Below are 14,423 nucleotides of genomic sequence, written 5' to 3'. Positions count from 1 at the left end.
TTTTTAATACCAGTACTTCAATACAAATCATACATACTTTACTAGAGGAGATCAAATTAGTTCTTTTATTTTTGTGAATTTCTCTTTTTATAACAATTCTAATACTACAGTCAATGAGGGTATTTGAATCCGAATTCCATCATACTACATCAATTTACTTGCTATTTTCACAGTAAGTAGGGTAATAGCTCCAGAAAAAAAGTCTATCCTATATCCTATAGCGCTTTTATCTTGAGGGTGGTTTCCACCCTTACTCGGGGGTGAAAAATTTTTTGGTCAAAATACCCACGGAAGTAGTTAGATAACCTAATTTTTAGCAAAAATTGCTCTCTATGTTTTTTATAAACTCAATATTTTGGAATTATTCGTGGTCGAAAATTTGCCATTTTCATTGAACAATGACATGACCTTTTCGGAATACATTAAAAATTATGCATGTAACGAAAAAATCTATATAAAATATTTTTGTAGCTTATGAAAAATCAAAGAGATTGATTTCTTCATAAATCTTCTAGTTATAATACAAAAGGAGATATGGTAGGTGAAAAAAGATTTTTTTGGTGCGTGCATGCTCAAATCTGTGTATTCAACTTAAAATATAAGAGAAATGGTCGATTTTAGGGATATAATTAACTTCTGATTATATTCATTACTAAAAATTAGGACTAATATATGATAAGAAAAAATGAGAAGTATTTTTAACCCCTCATCCACCAGAATTTAAATGAATCGTTTTACTTCTACAATACCTTTTATTATAGTGTTATTTCTATGTTCAAAAAGTTGGAAGGGTTTAAAACGAATGCTTTTTGAACAAAATAAGATCAAATTATAGAGAGCATTATAAATTTACATAAAAATCTTTAAAATATAGGCTATTAACAGATAATAATTTTGCTTTTTTTTAATTACTGTATCTGTTTATCATGTTCGAGTTACAAGGAGAAAAAGGAAGATTTTTGAGAAAATTCAAAAACGTGATCTATAATTTGATCTTTTTCAAAAACCATACATTTTAAACCCTTCCAACTTGGGTTAATTAATATACTTCGCATTTCTGCACATCTCGTTTAGTTTGAATGTAATCGACATTTTACAGTACTCGTTTTAAATGTCTTTTCAAGAAATAAAAAAATATTTGTAGCATTATACCATTAAAACCGACCATTTCTCTGTTATTAAGTTAAACACACCGATTTAAGCAAGCACCAAAAAAGTCTCTTTTCACTTACCATGTTACTTTTTGTATTATAACTACAGTTGAGTCCAGGAATCTTTACACGTGCGTCATTAATACCTGACAAGATAAAACATATATTTGATAACTCAAATTTGAACCCGTGATAGGAGCAGTAGCTACTTACTCTCACTTGCTGTTGGGTTTAGTAAATTTCAATTTCCGACTTATCATCGACTTATTTCGTATGCTTTAACTGATGACGCATGGGTAAAGATTCCTGGACTCAACTATAGAAGGTTTATGAAGACACAAATCTATTTGCTTTTCTTAAGCTACAAAAATGTTTTATATAGTTTTTTCGTTAGATGCATAATTTTTAAGGTATGTATTTGCAAAAAACCGTCCGAAAACGTGACTTTTTCAATGATAATGGCACATTTTCAACCACGAAAAACTCAAAAATATTGAGTTTTTTGCTTAGAATTAGGTTCTCTAGATACTTCCGCGGTTTTCTTACCAAAAAATTTTCCACCCCGAGAAGGGGTGGGAACCACCCCCAAGATAAAAGCACATATCGGCGTAGACTTCGAATTATAAGATAAGAAGTAGCTATTCCCAAAATTTCATTAAAATCCATGTAGTAGGACAGAATTCGGAGGTAATATCCTGTTTTTGCTCTCATTGACTGGTGTATAAACGAAAATAAAAAATAATTAAACAAATTTTACAAGTATGATTGAAACCAAAGAACGTATTATAAGTTATTTAAACATTTGAAATGTCGCTTGTAGCAAACAGGCTTTAATTGCGACATGCTGTATATATTTACTTTTTAGATGATTTTGACGTAGATGCAAATAATTTTAGTAATTTTTTGTAACGCTTAGGCCTGGTTGCACCAACACATCTTAAGCTCAAGACGTACCTTAAACTCAACTTAAGCTTCAGATTTGTTGGTGCAACTAGGCATTAATCTCTCTTCAAATAATACATTAGAAAACTAAGATACCCTTTTAAATATAGGTAAAAGGTTAACACATGCTGCGTGCGTTAAAGTGAATAGTTGTATAAAAAATAAATTTAGAAAAAAAAACAGAGTAAATTGTGGTAAAACGAAGAAAAAATATACTTACCGCTTACAGGGTGGAGGTGGTTTGATTCCATGTGTTTCCATTTCTTTTTCCAATTGTTTAATTCTTAACTGTGCGACATCTAACTCCCTTTTCACTTTCCATAAGTGTGTATCACAAATTGGATCTTTACATCTAAAATTAAAAAAAAAACGATAAAAATAAATTAATTTTATAATGACAGTCATGGAAACGGTGAATTTATGAATTATGTGAGTTGAATTTAGGCCTATACAAGGAACAGAAGCGAGTGATTAATGGAAAAGATTAATGGAGACCTACAAAGAGAAAGATATAACTAACTTAAATATATTTTTTTATAACCAGTCAAGTGGTATTATTTTTCTTTTTATAGCAACTAAACTCTTAGTGCAGATATTCATGCCTATTCTGTAACTCATTTCGATGATAGAAGAAAGTAAAATCGAATTGAAGTCGCCAAGTCGAATAGAAATAGTCCAAATCGATATTCCATAACTACATCGGAATCTCTACAATCTTATAGGGAATAGAAATAACTTCGACATCATTTAGCCTGTCGAGATCAGATTTAGATATCGGAATTGTGCTTGGCGCAAGAGCATTTTGTTTTGTTTTGAAGTTTGCTTTATATCTACTGAAAATAATTGATTTTTACTTATATTATTGTACACTTTTTGTAGCTGCTTAATTTGTTATTCTGTGGTGTTATTTATTTAGAGAATTATATATTTAATTTAGACATGTACGAATATACATTGGACCTAACCTTAATTTGTTTGCTATTTGGCGCTGAATGTTTGCCTGTTACACTGTGGCCATACTTTTTTTGTTTATTTCTTGTACAATTTCAATCAATGGTATAATGTACAAGAATAGCATTAAGATAGACTTAAGCGTTGATTGATAAATATAATTATTATACCACTATACTTGTATATTTATCAATCAACGCTCATACTCTAAAGAAATTATAGAAAAGAGGCCATTTTTGGAGAAAATTGTTTATCTGTTATTTCAGCTGGAACCAAATCTTAAAGATTGCATACTATTAGTAAAATCGATTTTAAATAATTTATTAATAATAATAATTAATAAAATCAATTTAAATATCTTTGATTTAAAAGCATTTATACATCTTATTTTCATTTATCTTTTTTATTTATCAGTTTTCTTTATAAAATTTTTACTCAACTTTAATTTAAAATTATTTTTCCTCTTTCGAACTTTTTGCATCCAGTATTTACACTAATATTTTATTTACTTTTCAAAACTTGAGGATAGTATAAAAATATTGAGGATCTGGCAACGGTGTCATATTTGAAGTTTAGATCCAGTAACAAACAGGTCACAGAACACTAATTTCGCTGGTCAATGCGGGGTTGCCACCACTTCCTGAGCGCGTGAATTAGAAATTAGAGATTTCGATTTACTCTGATTACGTTGTGAGTTACAGAATGCCAATCCAAACACAAAGATGGCGACATAGATATAAAACATTCCGATTTTGGGTAATTACGATTGGACTTGGTTATTTCTATGCGATTTGTTAAAAGTTATATAATAGGGCTGATTATAGGCTTTAATCATAATTTATTAAAAGAAGAAGTAATATTGGTAATTAGAAAACATAACATTTTATATCGTAACCAATACATTGTGTAGAGTGCAAATCCGTTACTTTTTAGAATTTATTTTAATATACCAACTCTGCATTTAGAGGTGTTGATTTTTATTTTAGTAAATATTTGTTACTCAAGTCGGTCCAATTATATTTTCTTTGGACACCCGGTATATACATTTTCAGTTTTAAAATGAAGATAGTGATGCTCGATTAGAATTTCAAAAGTGATTTCCATTAGCTCGAATAATATTTATTGAGAAAATACTATTTTATTCTGCCATTTTCATCTTAAATCGTTAAATTATTTCCAATAAAATAGTAATTTTTCTGGATATTTTATTCCGAAGCAAAATTATTTATCAAGTCGTTAATTTTTTGTAGTTTTTAAACATTCAAAGTTTGGCAGTCTCATTAGAAATTTCTTCATCGTTATCTTATAAAATTGACCTTCAGGTAATTTCTTTTGCTCACCTAAATACCACGCTGATCCCATTAAAGCTCATTTGATTAGACTGCGCCAAGTAGGTGAAACCTAAAAACAGACCTAGTTGGTAAGTAGGTTTTGTGATTCTATCGCTTAGTTTTCAGTTCACATTTCTAGTAATTAACTCCATTGTTAATTTGCAAAATATACGTTCGTAGTTGTATTATTAATTTGATTCATACAATAAGGTAAATAATAGTTATTTATCTACTCTATGTCATATTATGTATTCGCGGTGTGCAAGTACTTGGAAGGGAATTGAGAAACGATCGTGCTCGAATAGCGGAGAAATATTGCAACTTTCTTAAATAATTCATATTGTCAATTGAAATTGTCAAATTGACGTACATTTCATATATTATCTACTGTCATTGAAGAAGAAAAATTATATGTTGCTTCACAATATTGATATATGTAATTATTATATAAAGGTAAATTTAATTAATTGTATTTTGCTTGCAGTACTGCATTTTAATAACTAATTTTATTTACTACATAGGTACAATTGTTTATGTTTTAATAACATAACCTGAATCTTATTTTTTCTTCTTATTATTGTTTTGGACTATGGCCTTGACAATTATCCAGTAACTAGGACTAATATAATTGGCCAATATAATTAAAAGTTCGAAGAATAAAGTTGCAGAGCGTAGAAATAGGTGTCGCTTTGCCGAACTTGCACGGTCCCAATAAGTTTTTAGTTTGTGAAGACTGTCATTATAGATAGCAGTGCGTGTAGGGTTTAAGTGTGCGTGAAGTAACAATGTATTTTAAATGGGATTTACTTTTCCGCACACTTTCAATGGGTTTTTTGGCACACTTTCATATAATCAAATATCCTTAACTTTCGCGTTGTCATGGTGATGACAATATATGAACAAAATTTTTGACAGTTTTGTGGTTTGAAAGTAGTTAGGATTTTTAAATGTCAAAGTTCTAAAAATTGTAGAATAGCCATGAATTCCAGTGACAAAGAGTTACAGTTTTTTTATTTGTTTATCATTGGGTAGATAAAGTATTGTATGAAACTGTGCGTGAAGTACTTTTTGCGAATTTACGCGATGTATAGCACTCGCTCCGTTGTCGCTCATGCTCTAAAAATCGCGTGCGTTAGCAAAAAGCATACTTCACGAACTGTTCCATAAATAGCTATTTCCTAACTAGTGCGGAAAGTGATACTTTCACGCACGAGACTGCCGTTGACCCGAACGACGCGATAGCGGAGTTCGGGCAAGCAGTCGAGTGCGGGGAAGACACTTTCCGCATAAGTTAGGAACAATATTTTTTCTAAAGCCGTACGTTTGGAAAAAAGCCACAAAAAATAGAATCTTATTAATTTTTATCTAGCAGCTAAAATACACAAATTAATTCTTTGACAGGGTTGTCCAAACCAAACTTTCAATATAATCGGTTACCACGACAACGATATTGTTTTTCATGACGACGATTTAAAATCATTGTAATTGTCTACTGATTTGACTATTTGACTTTTAAATATTATGCAAAAATAATTTTATTTCATCGAAATATTGCGTTAATTTCAGTAAGACATGAACAAAATAAAATACATTTAAAATAAATTAGTAAATAATATCTAAATATGAGTTTATTGCATGTATTATAGTATATTATAATGCCATATTAGAAGGTATTTTAATTTCCCGCACGCTGTGCGGAAAAATGCAACTCTCGGAAACGAAATGCGTGCGGGAAAGTGGCTGTTTTAGCACGGTCGTAGAAAAATATTTTTATGTAATAAAGTTTGCTTTTGTACTTACCAGAACAAAATTTAAAATTTTTTGAAAAAGCTCTATATTTTAATTGAAATTATTTTTAAAAGCATACAAAATTTTAATTATAGTGCAGCCGATATGTGAAACAATTGTGCATTTCATGATAGAAGCATATAATTTGGACCACATATACTACACATATAAAGGTTAAAATTTAGACACGAGGCCATCGCAGATTTTGTCTTTTACAAAAATGGCGGCCATTCAAAATGGCAACTATACATAATATGTGACTAATAGCAGGATAACTTTTGAACGAGACGACCAATTTCAACCAAATTTGGTATATAAGTTGTTTTTTTATGTATAAGTTCGAGGTCTTAAACCGGAAGAATCGGTTTAGCAAAAGTTGTGTTATTTCTGGTTATTATGAAAAAATATGTTGTTTTTTTTTCAATTATTTCACTCTATATATATTAATTTTTCAAATAGCTAATACCGCCATTGAAAAGAGCGTAAAAGTCTTTTTTAGGAAATATTTTGAACTTTTTAGTTATGTTAATTACCATTTAATAAATGCATAACGTATCTTTACATGTACCTATATGCGGCAGACTCGTGCAAATATTATAAGAATTATTGTGCATTTAATGATAGAAGCATATAATTTGGACCGCGTATACTACACATATAAAAATTCAAATTTAGATAATAGACCATCTCAGATTTTGCCTTTTACAAAAATGGCGGGCATTCAAATTGGCGACTATACATATGTGACTAAAATAGCACGATAACTTTTGAACGAAAAGTACGATTTCACCCAAATTTGGCATCAAGGTTCTTTTTTGATGATTAAGATGTAGGTGTTAAAGCGGTAGAATCGGTTTACCAGAAGTTGTGTTTTTACTGTTTTTTTTTTAAATGTTGTTTTGGGAAGAGAGTAAAAATATTTTTTAGGAAATATTTTGAACTTTTTAGTTATGTTAATTAGCATTTAATAAATGCATAACGTATCTTCACATGTACCTACCTATGTGAGGCAGATTCATTTTGAATGCCCGCCATTTTTGTAAAAGACAAAAACTGAGATGGCCTCATATCTAAATTTGAATCTTTGTATGTGTAGTGTGTATGGTCAAAATTATATGCTTCTATCATTAAATGCACAATAATTCTTATATTATTTGCTCAAATCTGCCGCACATAGGTTCATAGGTAAATGTAAAGATAGGTTATGCATTTATTAATTGGTAATTAACATAACTAAAGAATTCAAAATATTTCCTAAAAAATATTTTTACGCTCTTTTCAACGCCGGTATTACCTTTTTGAAAAGTTAATATATACAGGGTGAAAGAATTGAAAAAATAAACAACATATTTTTATATAAAAAATCAGGAAAAACACATCTTCTGGTAAACTGATTCTTCCGTTTCAAGACCTCGATCTATTACGTCAAAAAGAACCTGTATATAGTCTAAGAGCTAGTGAACCCTCCGACTAACGGTCGTCCTGTAAGGCTAGAAATTTTTCTAGTGATAATTCATAGCATACCAAGGCTAAAAACCATGACCCATGACCTGGCAGGCCTCAGCGGTGCACGTGTATCTACCAGGTGAATCGAAAAGTGCAAATTTAGAGGGTAAAATAAACTTTCTCCTGTAAGGTTTAAATTTAAGTATGTGTTTGAGTAAGTCATTTAGAAGAAATGTGTACAATGACAGGCGATTCTGAAGAGCATAAAACTTTGCCAGGCGAGGGGAAAGATTAGGGGTTTTTCCTAAAATTATTTTTTTTGCGTCGAACAAATTTTTTTTAAGTTTTTTGAATCATTCCAAACAGAAAAGTTCTTTCGTGATTTTTCTCTTAGGTTAATAGTTTTTGTTATATAAGCGATTGGAAATTTTGAAAATACCGAAATCGACCATTTTTAACCCTAAATCGGACATTTAGCTAAAAATTTCAAAGTTGCCAAGGTAGGTAGATATTCTTTAAACATTGATTGATGAAATCCCAAAGAGTTTTTGCAATACAATATCGGAAACCCCTTTGTTTTTTAATTGCTAATCAAGCAAGCGCGACACTGTAGTATAAGTGAGGACGTTTGAGTTGGCATAAATTCATTATCTCGAGAATGGGCAAATTTCAAGAGCAATCCTCGGATGGGTAGATTTTTATTTTTAAATTAGGACTTTTTGGCACATATATAATACTAGTGACGTCATCCATCTGAGCGTGATGACGTAATCGATGATTTTTTTAAATGAGAGTAGGGGTTGTGTGATAGCTCTTTTGGAAGGTTATTTAATTCTCTATTCACTTATATAAACATTAATATAATTATTTATAGAGGGTGTACAAAAATTTTTTTTTTATTAAATTAACTTTGATTAAATTTGACAAATAGAAGAATTTTTTTTTGTACACCCTGTATAAATAATTATGTTAATGTTTATAATACTGGATAGAGAATTAAATAACCTTTCTAATGAGCTATCACACAACCCCTACTCTTATTTAAAAAAAATCATCGATTACGTCATCACGCCCAGATGGATGGCGTCACTAGTATTATATATATACCAAAAAGTCCTATTTCAAAAATAAAAATCGACCTGTCTGAGGATTTCTCTAGAAATTTGCCCGTTTTCGAGATAATGAATTTATGCAAACTCAAACGTCCTCACTTATACTACAGTGCCGCGCCCGCTTGATAAGCAATTAAAACAAAGGGGTTTTCGATATTTTATTGCAAAAAACTCTTCGGAATTGTTTCTAATGTTTATAGAATATCTACGTACCTTGGCAACATTGAAATTTTTAGATAAATGTCCGATTTACGGTTAAAAATGGTCGATTTCGCAATTTTCAAAATTTTCAGTCGCTTATATAACAAAAACTATTAACTTCAGAGAAAAATCATGAAACACCTTTTCTGTTTGGAATGATTCAAAAAACTTAAAAAAAATTTTTTCGATGCAAAAAGAATAATTTTAGGAAAAATCCCTAATCTTTCCCCTCGCCTGGCAAGGTCTTATGCTCTTCAGAATCGCCTGTCATTGTACAAATTTCTTCTAAATGACTTACTCAAACACATACTTAAATTTAAACCTTACAGGAGAAAGTTTATTTTACCCCCTAAATTTGCACTTTTCGATTCACCTGGTAGATACACGTGCACCGCTGAGGCCTGCCAGGTCATGGTTTTTAGCCTTGGTGTGCTATGAAATTATCACTAGACAAATTTCTAGCCTTACAGGACGACCGTTAGTCGAAGTGTTCACTAGCTCTTAGACTAATACCAAATTTGGTTGAAATCGGAGTTTTCGTTCAAAAGTTATCATGCTATTAGTCATATATGTATAGTCGCCATTTTGAATGCCCGCCATTTTTGTAAAAGGCAAAATCTGAGATGGCCTTATATCTAAATTTGAACCTTTGAATGTGTAGCACATGTGGTCCAAGTTATTTGCATCTACCATTAAATGCATATACTCTGGGCTAATTAGCAAAATACAAGGAAAAGTTATTTACCAGCAATTTTATTGCTGGAATCAAATCTTATTATTGTATGTATTAATAATATAGGTATGCAAAGTCCGCAGATAGTGTGCTACTTTTTTTATAAACAAAATGGCGCCCGAAAATCGTGTTTTTTTCAATTTTTGCTCTATAACTCCAAAGATTTTAACTTTACACCAAAAACACCCAAATAAGAATTTACCGCAATTAAATTCTGCATAGAAACGTGTTTTTCCCGATTCACTTCGACGAAAACTTTCCCCGGAAAAAGCAGGTTTTTCCAACAAAATCTTTAATTTTCAACTAAAATTTTAGCTAAGTAATTGTTAATCAATAATTAAATGTCTCGGTAATGCAAAAGCCCTTTTCGTATAGATTATAATTCCAGAAGCCGATGGAAATTGAATAAACAGTTTAGCAAAAATTGAGTTGTTAATTAAAAATTTACGGTCGCTATAATAACCACAATAATTATGACGCATAAGAATAACTTTGATTTTTTCATAAAAAGATACTATACCTATCTAATGTATTTTACAGAATTGAAATTGGACTATCTAAGCGGCCTCAGGAATATTTTAAAATTATAAACAATTTTTTGGCTTATAAACAAATAGAATATCTCGAAAAACTAATAAACTAATTTAAATTCTGAAAACTGTATTCGAATAACAGTGACACGACACTTCTTACAACAGAAAAAACGTTTAATTATGATGAGTGGTTCCTGAGATACAACTGGTCAAAGTTGACCGGAATTTATGGCAAAGATATAAACAACAGAATCATAATTTTCAAACCATCACCTTTTTATTTTTATTCTCTCTCTCCGTACCAATTTTAATGTCTTTAAAATACTCATGACATATATTATTATAATAAAAACTATCGATAATACGTGTGAAAATTGCCAAAAATAGCAAAATTCCAATCAAAAATTAGGTTAGAGAAAATGTAACCCTCAAAGTTCAAAATCATTGGATCAATTTCCTTCATTCTTTTTTTGTTCCCTAATAACTCGAGTAGAGCCATCGAACTAACGTATTATTAAATGTCAAACTTGCTTTTTAAGAATTCAATAAAAAAATCCTAGAAAGATTAAATAGCATAGAAACTAGTAGACGATAAAATGGCGGAAGAGTTAAGAATTTTACATTGGAACGCAAACGGCCTCTTGCAACATCAGCAGGAGATGCTGTTTACCTTAAATAACCAAAAAATCGATATATGTTTAATATCAGAGACACACTTCACTAAACAAACATATATTAAACTGAGAGGATATCAAATATATCAAGCTCTTCACCCTAGAAACACAGCTAGTGGAGGAGCAGCAATAATCGTTAAGAGTAATCTAATTCACCTCGAAAGAGAAAATATAGAGACTGAAGCCATCCAGGCAGCTAGTATAAGTGTCAAAACAAAAAAATATGAAGTAACAATAGCAGCTGCATATTTTCCACCCAAACACAATCTAAAAAAAGAAAATTATGTCCATTTGCTTAACACGCTTGGAGAAAAATTTATTATTGGTGCAGACTTTAATGCTAAAAACACTGTATGGGGTTCAAGGTTAACCAATACAAAGGGTAGAGAACTACATGCAGCAATAGAAAAGATAAACGGTAAATGGCACTCAACTGGAAAACCAACATATTGGCCCACTGATCAAAATAAAATACCAGACTTAATTGACTTTTTCATTTCAAGAAAAGTTGCAACAAATTTTATGAAAATAGAAGAAGTTGATGGTCCCAGTTCTGATCACTCTCTAATACTACTCACAATCAGTGAGCATATAATACTAAGAGAAAATAACCCAACATTAACCAATAAGAGAACGGACTGGTCTAGCTTTAGACAGGAGTTAAGTGACAGAATTGAGCTTAATGTACCAATCAAAACTAATGAACAACTTGATGAAGAAACAGAGACACTAACCATAAATATACAACAAGCAGCTTGGAATAATACCAAACAAATTATAAGAAAAACCAAAGGACAAAATTATCCCAAAGAAATTCGAGAACTGGTGCAAAGAAAAAGAAAAGCCAGGAAGACATGGCAAAAAAGCAGAACTGCAGAAAATAAAAATATATTAAACAACCTCACCCAACAGTTAAGAAGGGAAATAGATTTAATTAAAAATGAATCAGTAAACCAATACCTAAATGATCTGACAGATGACCAAACCACTGACTACTCGTTGTGGAAATGTACAAAAAGAATAAATAGACCAACGCAACAGATTCCGCCAATTAGAAAAGAAAATGGAACATGGGCAAGAGATGGAAAACAAAAAGCAAATCTTTTCGCTTTATACTTGGAAAATGTATTCCAAAATAACGAAATGGGAAATAATCATCAAGCCGAAAACGAAGATAATCAAAGCACTGAAATTGATTTGAACAATACTGATCAAGACATAATAAAGCCTACTACTCCTAAAGAGGTTACCAACGTAATCAAAAACAATATCAATCCCAAAAAGGCTCCAGGATTTGACTTAATAACAGGAGAAATACTACAACAATTACCTAGAAAGGCCATCGTAAAAGTCACAAACCTTATAAATGCAGTATTCAGGTTGAAATATGTACCAATAACGTGGAAAACATCTGAATTAATCATGATTCCCAAACCAGGGAAACCAACCAACAAGGTAGAATCATACAGACCAATATCTCTGCTACCAATTTTATCCAAACTATTTGAGAGGATATTGCTAGCACGAATGCAACCTATACTCGACCACAGGGAAATTGTTCCTTCCCACCAATTTGGATTTCGCAATAAACATTCAACAATAGACCAAATTCATCGAATAACAGATATTATAGAGAGATCTCTGGAGGAGAATAAAATATGCTCAGCTATTTTGCTAGACATAGCAAAAGCATTTGACAAAGTGTGGCACAAAGGCTTGTTACTAAAATTAAAAAGATATCTTCCCATCCAATTTGTACATCTAATACAATCATATTTGGAAGATAGAACTTTTAGAGTTAAACAGGAAGGCGAATATTCAGAATTACGGCCAATTAAAGCAGGAATCCCGCAGGGCAGTGTTCTGGGACCCATACTATATTTATTATATACTTGTGACATACCTGTTACAGAAAATATTAAACTGGCAACATTTGCAGACGACACCGCAATACTAGCAGTCGGTGAAACATTCGAAGAAACAACTAGACACCTGCAAAATGCAGTAAACAAAATAAACACCTGGAATAATAAATGGCGCATAAAAATCAATGAAGGGAAATCTGCCCATATCGATTTCACCTACAAAAGAATAAATAGTCACCCAGTTAGAATAAACAATAAAATCGTTCCGTACAAGAAAACAGTTAAATATCTAGGGCTACATTTGGATAGCAAATTAAAGTGGCAGGAACATATCAGAAAGAAAACCGAAGAACTAAAACTGAAGTACAAGAAGTTATATTGGTTATTAGGTAGAAGCTCACAACTTACAATCAAAAACAAAGTATTAGTTTACAAACAAATGCTCCAACCAGTATGGTCCTATGGTCTACAGTTATGGGGCTGTACTAGTGAGAGTAACTATGCTTGCCTTCAAAGAGTCCAAAACCGAATACTAAGAAACATAGTCAACGCTCCATGGTATATCCGCAACAAAGACCTACATCGGGAACTTCGTATAGCAACAATCAAAGAAGAAATAAAGAAGATTGCCAAGGGTCACGAAAAACGACTCCACAACCATACAAACAGGGAAGTGTTAGAACTTTTAGATAATAAAAACCTAGTCCGCAGGCTCAAACGCACCAAACCTTTTGAACTTGTGTGATAGTGATAAATCTATAAAAATGTCAGTGTCAGTTTAAATTCGGACAGTGAACCTAGCCACAACAGTGATGTGTGCAACAATAATTATTAATTTCTAAGGTGAACCGTTGGGAATACCTAGGACAGTACAGTAGTAGATTAAGTTAAATGTAAAATGCTGGTTAGTCTTAAGATTAGGTGCATTGTTAATTTAATAAATAATAAAAAAAAAAAAAAAAAAACTTGCTTTTGTTTTGTTATAATAGATTAATTTATTTATAAGAACAGAAAACTACATATTTTTTCCAGTTGTAGGCTTTTTTTTAGATAAACTTATTAAAAGTGTACCTTTCAAAGTTAAAAACATAAATATTCTCATTTGAAAGCTGTATAATTATTTAAACAATTTTTATTTAAACCAATTAAAATTTTGTGTTATAATAAATAAGTTCATTTATTATAACAAAACAAAAACAAGTTTGACATTTAATAATGCGTTAGTTCGATGTTTCTACTCGAGTTACTTGGGAACAAAAAAAGAATGAAGGAAATTGCTCCATGGGAAGCCGAGAAAATGCATTTTTTTTTAACGTATACCGATTTTGAACTTTGAGGGTTACATTTTCTCCAACCTAATTTTTGATTGGGATTTTGCTATTTTTGGCAATTTTCATATTATCGACAGTTTTTATTATAATAATATATGTTATGAGTATTTTAAGGATATGAAAATTGGTGTGGAGAAAGAGGACAAAATAAAAAGGTGATGGTTTGAAAATTATGATCCTATTGTTTATATCTTTGTCGTAAATTCCGGTCAACTTTGACCGGTTTTATCTCAGGAACTACTCATCATAATTAAGAGGAGTATGTAGTCGACCGCGTGGTCGAATTTGAGATTTACGCCGAGCCATCGCTTTGAAACGCAATTGTAGCATGTGGCAACGTGGGGATCAACGTACGAAGACTCGCA

The 14,423-nt window shown here is 31.2% G+C and overlaps 1 protein-coding gene across 1 annotated transcript in view; it reads right to left on the bottom strand.

The window, feature by feature from the left end:
* LOC114339632 (glutamate receptor ionotropic, NMDA 2D-like) overlaps positions 1-14,423 on the bottom strand; it is a 362,257-nt gene that overhangs the window by 106,168 nt on the left and 241,666 nt on the right. Inside the window, exon 6 of the mRNA XM_050652847.1 lies at positions 2,314-2,445. Coding sequence (XP_050508804.1) covers positions 2,314-2,445 — 132 coding nt within the window. The remainder of the gene's footprint in view (positions 1-2,313; positions 2,446-14,423) is intronic.

The sequence above is a fragment of the Diabrotica virgifera genome, chromosome 6 (genome assembly GCF_917563875.1).
Source record: "Diabrotica virgifera virgifera chromosome 6, PGI_DIABVI_V3a".
Taxonomy (NCBI): domain Eukaryota; kingdom Metazoa; phylum Arthropoda; class Insecta; order Coleoptera; family Chrysomelidae; genus Diabrotica; species Diabrotica virgifera.
The sequence above is the reverse complement of the archived record's forward strand: the minus strand, read 5'-3'. Positions and strand labels throughout refer to the sequence as shown.